General features: G+C 37.5%; 1 protein-coding gene across 1 annotated transcript; it reads right to left on the bottom strand.

Moving 5' to 3' along the window:
- Positions 1–1,498: 1,498 nt before the first annotated feature.
- Positions 1,499–7,377, bottom strand: jagn1b (jagunal homolog 1b). The gene is made up of 3 exons (XM_010900402.3): positions 7,266–7,377; positions 5,101–5,216; positions 1,499–3,562 (listed from the first exon to the last, which is right to left on the bottom strand). Exons 2-3 carry the CDS (start codon positions 5,187–5,189, stop codon positions 3,100–3,102), a joined length of 552 nt encoding a protein of 183 aa, XP_010898704.1. The 5' UTR covers positions 5,190–5,216; positions 7,266–7,377; the 3' UTR covers positions 1,499–3,099.
- Between the last annotated feature and the right edge of the window lie 397 nt (positions 7,378–7,774).

Consider the following 7,774-nt stretch of genomic DNA (forward strand, 5'->3'; position numbering starts at 1 on the left):
TAGTTTTATTGGTAAAAACAGTGTATCTACGATATAAGCCTACCCATATAAAATGTGATTTAGTTATCCATTCAACACATCTTTCTCAGAACAATGATAGGCGCTAGGCCTAGTAATGTTATATATTTTTCAAATTTCAAGGTCTTTTTGTCAAACGCACCGAACAACACAGCCAGGAAGATTTTCGAAGATTAGGAAACTATTTGTTTTATAGCTGTAACATGGCGCTACCTTCAAGATAAAACATTATAAGGAATTTATCACAACATTTGAAGAGAAAAAGTGTTGGGAAGCACTTTGCCAAAGGATGATGATTTGCATTTGACGCAGCCACCTCAACTCCATCCATACAGGTAGGCTTAGTGATCCTGCTTTTGCTTTGCATCTCAGAAAATTGTGTTTATCACTGGCTGCTGACCACATTTAATTTAAGCTATGAGTGCAGGTGTATAATTACAGTTTATTTCTTTCATTTGCGTTTTGAAAATCCATTGCTGGTGGCCCTTATAATAACAGGTTATGTTCACACGGGTAAAATGTATTTGTGTGCAGGTTTTCAGGATTGCAAACATGCATTCGTGTGCCTGGGGCTTTTGCAACGTTTTGACGTTGTGGAGCAAAACAACACACTACTGTAGATTTAGTTTACACAAGTGTATGCAAATTCCGTTTTTGGCCAACTATGTAAACTCTAACATTGATTGATCCCGCAAAATGTTTTCAATTGGTTATAGGCTATTCCTATTTGTTTTCCAATGGCTCTTAATATGAAAGTAATCTAAAAGTAATTTATTTCAAACTAACCGGATTACGTTACTGAGTTTGAGTAATCAAAAAGTTACGTTACTGATTACAAATGTGGAGAGGTAACAGATTACATTTAAAAAGTAACCTACCCAAGCCTGAAAATATATCACAAGATTAGATTTGGTATGAAAAATAACAACAGTAATAAGACTTCTACAAAATCTTCCACATTCACCCTTATCACTTACCTGCAGCCAACCACAAGAATGCCTGGAATGTTTGGGTGTGGGGCTCTCTTCCACTTGGTCAATTGGTCGGGGGAGGGGCATGTTCTTGGTTAAGTTGAATGTATTTTTGATGGAGTTAGTCACCTGTGTAATTCTCTATATAAAAACGTATTGTGAAAAGTGAAGGAGTTTTCACGGTGGTCTTATGTTCTATTGAGGAGAGAACAACACCTGTACGAGCAACATATTATAGTTTTCCTCTTCTTACAAATGATCCATAATTAACACCCAGGGTGTGTGTGTGTGTGTGTGTGTATAGTTGAAGACAATAGTTACTCATACAAAGTTGCTGTAATTTAAACCATAAGCATCGTTTACACTGAAACACAACCTTGAATTTGCAGTTAATAAATTCGAAAATTGGCTCTAATGATCAATAAGCTTGCAGTTGATTTTATGAAAACCAAATGTTGATGGTGTGGTAAGCTTTATAACAAGTAAAGACACAGGCAGAATACAAAACATTCAAGTGTAAAAAATGCAGATTGCATTCAGCTGGCCTACACCTTTAATCATAGCAAGGCAGGTGCAGAAAGGTCTTACAGTGACTTCACCTAACCGATTTGCCCTCGTTTTAGAGCTTTCAAATCAAGATAAGCCATCACTTGCCCAAACGAGATTTGTCTCAGATGTGGTTTAATGTCAGGTATATGGACAACCAGCAATTTTCACCCCTTTCAGCAACTCAAGCTGATGTTTACCCCCCAGAAAGTGGTTACTTTTTCTTTTTTAATATATTTGGACACATGGATATGAGACTTAATTCCAAACTCAACTGAATTCAACAACTCACAAAACCTTGCCTAGCATTACAGGAACAAAGTGAGTCAAAGGTGGAGTTGTTTGGTCGCAATGACAGACATTGTTGAAAACAAAACACTGCTTTTGAACAGAAGAACCTCATACCAACCGTAAAGCATGAAGACGTTGGCATTATGGTTTGAGGCTGCTTTGCTGCCTCAGGGCCTGTCCAAAATATCTTCACTGAATCAACCATAAATTCCATATTGTACCAGAGAATTCTTGAAAAGAATGTGAGGCCATCAGTCAAAGAAAGCTGAACCAAACAAGTTCCAAAACACACAAAGCAAAACTACAACAGGAAGAAATGGAGGGTTGTAAAGAATATAAAACAAAACTGTAATTACGCCACATGTTTAAGTAAAATAAATAATTGCCTTTAATAATCAATTTTCAGAGAATATCCCAAACTTGTTCAGCTGTATCTTGCAAAAATGTTGCATGATTTCACTGTTTATATTCATTTACACTTCTTCCAATGGTGTAATTTTATATTAAAGGCAGGCTGCGTTGCTAAATCTCTGCTCAAGTTTGGACTAGATCTGTTCGATAGATTCACAAAAAATTACGACATCAAGCAGACTATAAAAAAGACAACCACAGCCCTGCATTTAACCAGTTGGGTTAAACACCAGAGGTTCCTTAAGTCCACATGTACACTGCTTCCCTTCATGTAATTAAAACACCAAAAAAAATGCCCCAGCATTCCTAATTTTATTGTTTTTAAACAATATACAGTGCATTATCAACTGAATAATGAATTTATTTATTTTCAAAAGCCCGCAAACATGCCCAAACGTTGTTAATTCATTTGGATGTCTCTTTCCATTAAGGCCACATTGTGCAGTGGCCCAGTTTTTGGCTATGTCCTAGTAATAACCGGTTCATCCAACATACCCATTCCCAACTTGGCTAAGAGGAATGGGCAAGTGGAGGTTAGTGCCGAGACCAGCAATTTCCTTGTTATGACAGTTTACAGATTATGGCAACCAGCTCTGGCTCAAAACTGAGATATAGAGGAGTTCCAGAGTTCCTGGAGTTCCAGAGAGGCAACTGCTATCTTAAACTGTCCCCGGAGCCCGGAGATAAGACCATGGGTGTGAGATAGGCCTAACCAGGATGAAGGCAGGAATGCGTAACACTTTGGAATCCATTATGTCCTATGACTTAGCACTTACTGGGGGCTTGAAGAGTTAGAAAATATATGGATGATAAGCCTAACAGCCAACGACAGAAGTCATTCTCTTGAAAATCCACTCTGTCGTCATTTCTTTTTCTTGTCTTGGGTGGAGGTGAACCAAGCATCCAGTAGCTTCTTGCTGTAGTAGATCTGCCAGCCGTGCACCTGCACCGCGATCACCATCACCAGGTACATGACGGACACAGCCGAGAAGCCAAAGATGAAGCGGTAGGCCTTGCCGTGCCGGTACAGCTGCTGGGCCACCGGGAACATCTCCATGCCGCCATAGATGAGCGGCGCTATGCAGAACAGCCCAGCGCTGACCATGGAAATCACGAGGTAGCTAATGTTGTTTTTGGGCAGGGCCATGAAGCTGAAGAGCGAGGGGATGATGCTAAGCAGGTAGGGGTACTCCCACTGGTAAGGAGCAGCCACTATGCTGTGTGACACCAAGTTCAGCTGGCTGACCATCACCTGCGCTGCTAAGAGAAGCCAGATCAGCACATGGACGATGTTCAGCTTACGGATCTCCGACTTGAGAGCGACACTGATGAGAAAGAAAGAGGAGAAGCAAAAGAGTAAAAGGTGTGTTGGGGACCAAGGGCATCCCAAACCACGCTATAGTCTTACATACTTACAACAGCACATAAAGCTGTAAAATGTGGATAACATTTTGAATCGCAGTTGACTTGCCGTAATTATGCTGTAATTATGATTGGCAATTTTCACACACTTGGGTGTAAACAGCATAAATAATGTGACTTTTAAAATTAGATCATAGAAATCATAGTTCAGGTCAAGTGCTTTTGAAACTTTAACACTTATTTCAGATTTTAAGATTCGGACTATGTCTGAAACCCTGGAGTATACACTAATTTAATGCGATGGCATTTGCTAAATTCGTGCCATTGACAGAAGTTAGCCAAACTCCTCAAAATGTGTTGTGTGTAAGTCCTACCGTTCAAGTGTATATTCATCACCCGTTTATCACATCACACAAACACAAGAAAGGCCTAATCTTATTACAATCCAACCTTGAACTGGTTCAATCCAACCTTGAAGCCACTAAACCTCAGTCTGTAACCACAGTAACAGCAGCCTCACTGTCCTTTTTAATCAATGTATCAGATCTCAATCAACTCACATCATTGAAAAAAAACTGTTGACAGACTCTTCAGTGTGACATAAAACTCACTATTTGTCTGACAGAGAATAACTCTAGTTGCAATCATTATAATAACTAGAATAAAATAAACACATTGATAAGAAAATGATTGGCCGATCATGATATTCATATAACGCAATTACCAATAGCAATGTTCTAATTTCTTTACCAGTATTAGATTAGATTCAACTTTATTGGTACTGAACAGTACAAGTAGAGTACAACGAAATGCAGAGAGCATCTATTCCCTGTTATAAAATAAATAAAATGTTTATGCTTTGAACTTCAACAAATGCTAATTCAATCATACAAATGTTATCTTTTTATAAAGAAAAGATGTGCACAATGAATATTATTTACAATAAAACAATATGATCAAATGAATACATACGCTTACTACAGTGCAATATACAATGCTTATATATAAAGGAAATTTAATAAATAAGGTATTAGACTTTCCACAAAAAAAGAAACTGCTAAAGAGAATGGATAATAATAAAACAATACAAAAGGACACAAAGTAAAAAAAAGTATACAATCTGGATCAGACTGGACGCCTATACAGACAAAAGTACAATCTTTTGGAAATAATCTGACATTTTAAAGCATTCAGCTTATAGTCTGTCTAAAATTACATTTTTGCCCATAATCTGCCAATACTTATTGCTGATCAATATATTGGTGCATTTCTGGTACAAAACAATGACGCTGTGGTAAAACCTTTGTATTTTCTTTTGCATTTTCATCACTAGGCTACCTGGGTTCTTGAAAACGCCTCCATTATGTTAACTTCTACCACAGAACGCTAGAAGTCTAGCGTTCTATGGAGTCTCTTCTTTTACCCCAGTCAGTGAAAAAATGTGTCACTTCATAAAAAGTTGTAGTCATGTTCTTATGAACAAATTTAAATGAGAACTGACCTCATCTGGTAGTGTGAGGCCACTCTCTCACGATGCTGAAAGTCACTCCCATCCGTCCCAGAGGCTCGAGGTCCAGCTCGGGAAGCCATGGCTACTTCCTGTTAAAAAAAAAAACTCTGAAAGCAAAACATTTTATTCATAGTGTTAGAGGGCATTCCCAAGGTGCAGCTTATTAGTGATTATTAGCTACATCTTCTTTAACCATAGGAAGCACACTTAGTTATGGGCAAACAAGGCTTCATTAGCGTTATTTTAGCAGCAGGATATGATGCTGGCAGCACTCAGATTTTCATTATCACAATAAAAGCCATAATTGAAATATATAGGGCAATATAGCTAACAATCTGTAAAAAAGAACAGACAAGAACAACTTTGGAACGGACATTAAACATAAAATGACAGACTACATTGACAGACAAGATTGTTAACTATATTGCCTTACATAGTTCAATAATGGCTTTTATTTTGAAAAGGAAAATCTGAGTTAGCGCAGCTTGCATTACATCCTGCTGCTAGAAAAATTTTAATAAATTCTGGAATGGCCATCACTAAGCACGCTGCCACCAACACCCTTCAAATTAGTTATTTAAACTATAACTTCAATCTTAGGGTATAACACAGAAAAGGCCCATGGAATGTGCATTTAGTGTATTTTGTTAAGTAGCATAGATCCTACTGCATTGAACGGTCTGTTATTGGTAGAAAGTTCAGGTAGAACATGGTGGCAGTCGGCATCATCCAACGACCAACCCCTTAACCCCCCCCCCCCCTCAAAACAAGGATTCCATTCCACTTATCACACACATCGTCTGTCTTCCGCACATATTTGTGTAAATCACACTTTCATTTGGGCAGTAAGTACAACAGAGGTGTAGGCCTAGGAGTAGATTCAAACACTGAAATCCATGTTTAATTTTCAAGCGGGTAGTGCTGTCAAAAGATTGTATTTAATACTGTTTCAGAACGCAAGCAATTCCCATTTCATCACAATCGTCTCTCAGTGTTGTGTAACACTATAAGAGGTATTCAACGCTAAAAGAGCTAAACAAAAGAGCTGTCCCTAACCAATGAGAAGACCGTGATGCCGTTAAACCATGTTATGGAAATGTTTAACTAAGGTACATTTGAGAAATGTCTGTCTTTCTATTGGCTGGTTTGTAAATCTTTACTTTGATTGTGACACACATGTCTGTATAATATCAGAGGATTATTAGGTATTTGGGCCATGTCCTCCTGCCTAGACAAAGAAGGGTGTCGATACATGGAATTTCCATCACAACCATTATTCAATTAATCTAACTATTCTACTATTGAATGTAGGAATACAGCATCAATTAAAATGTGAAGATATCTGAACCTAACGGGTGATCTAATTACATAAGACAATGAAGACAATATAATAGGAAATAGTTTATATGAAATTAGCAATACTAATGAAATAGGCTATTGTATTATTTATTATGCAAACAAGACAAAAGGCTTTCACGAATAACTGCTGACTGTAATAGCTATACTAAAACTAATTTAACAGCGGACACGCAGATGAGGATAATTTAAACGTAAACCTACGGTTTCTTGCCAGCGCTGACCTGTTGTCCTGTCACCAAATGGCTTGGCAGGTAATAAGGCCCGGGCATTTCACGGTAGTATTAGGCTATTTAAAAAGTTAAGGGTTCAATCTCCACTAGTCTATTTATAAAATGGTTCTGTATCGTTAACTTGTGTTAAAATAAACCAGTTGCATGACTGATTCCGAAACTATTATTTTTGATAGATCGAGTTAGCTAATTAACAACTAGCTAGTATCATAAATATACGGTCAGAGTTTCTAAAAACGACCAGCTGCTAGCAAGCTGTACTGTACTAAGCAAATATGCCCTGTTTGGGAAGAAATGCATGACAATACAACTGTGAATGGAAAGTCACCTATCCAACTGTAAAATGTATAAAATGAACGTTACTGTGTAGCTAGTTAGATATATTAGCCGACGTGCTAACTCTACTAGCTAGCAAGCCAGTGAGCAGTAACCTATACGTGACTGTACTTTTAGCATGGCTTCGTCATCATACAGGTCGCTAACAGTTTTCTAGTGCAAATTCACATAGAAAACGGATGCAAAACCAGCGAAAGTTTGTTTAGATTGTTTAAAAAATTTATTACTCACTGCAAGTTTATTATCCGCCGTTAAACATTCATTAAACGAACTTCGAGGCTGTGTAACTACCCGCGCTCATTGAACATACAGAAAACGGACAGACTTAAACGGCGAGTAGTGAGGGACAATCCAAGGTTGGAAAACGTGTGACATGCGTGTATGCTTTCCCTTTCTTGAGTGTATACATTGTAGTACAGGTATTGACATTACATCTTGAAAAAGATGTACCAAAAAGTTTTAAGTGTTATTATTATAATAACCTTCAATACATTGACACACAGTATTATATTTTTTCACGAAGTTAATCGATAAATGAATAGCTAGAGATTGCACTTGCCAAGCAAAGTCCCATTTATTTGACTCCTCAACATTAGGCTGTACTGTAGTTCAACTTCTGTAGATAACAACCAAAATTATTCTTGGAGCAGCTTCAGTGTGCAATAAGTAATCAAAGAAGCAAAAATGTATTTTATTACATTATCTTTATTTAGAAAAACATCAATAAGAGTACCAAAAAC

The sequence above is a fragment of the Esox lucius genome, chromosome 22, assembly GCF_011004845.1.
Source record: "Esox lucius isolate fEsoLuc1 chromosome 22, fEsoLuc1.pri, whole genome shotgun sequence".
Lineage (NCBI taxonomy): Eukaryota > Metazoa > Chordata > Actinopteri > Esociformes > Esocidae > Esox > Esox lucius.

Bases quoted from the DNA above. Each gene is read 5' to 3' on its own strand.
- jagn1b (XM_010900402.3), bottom strand. From the start codon at position 5,189: ATGGCTTCCCGAGCTGGACCTCGAGCCTCTGGGACGGATGGGAGTGAC. The intron at 3,563-5,100 runs GTCAGTTCTCAT...CTTTCTCATCAG, and splicing joins GCCTCACACTACCAGATGAG to TGTCGCTCTCAAGTCGGAGA.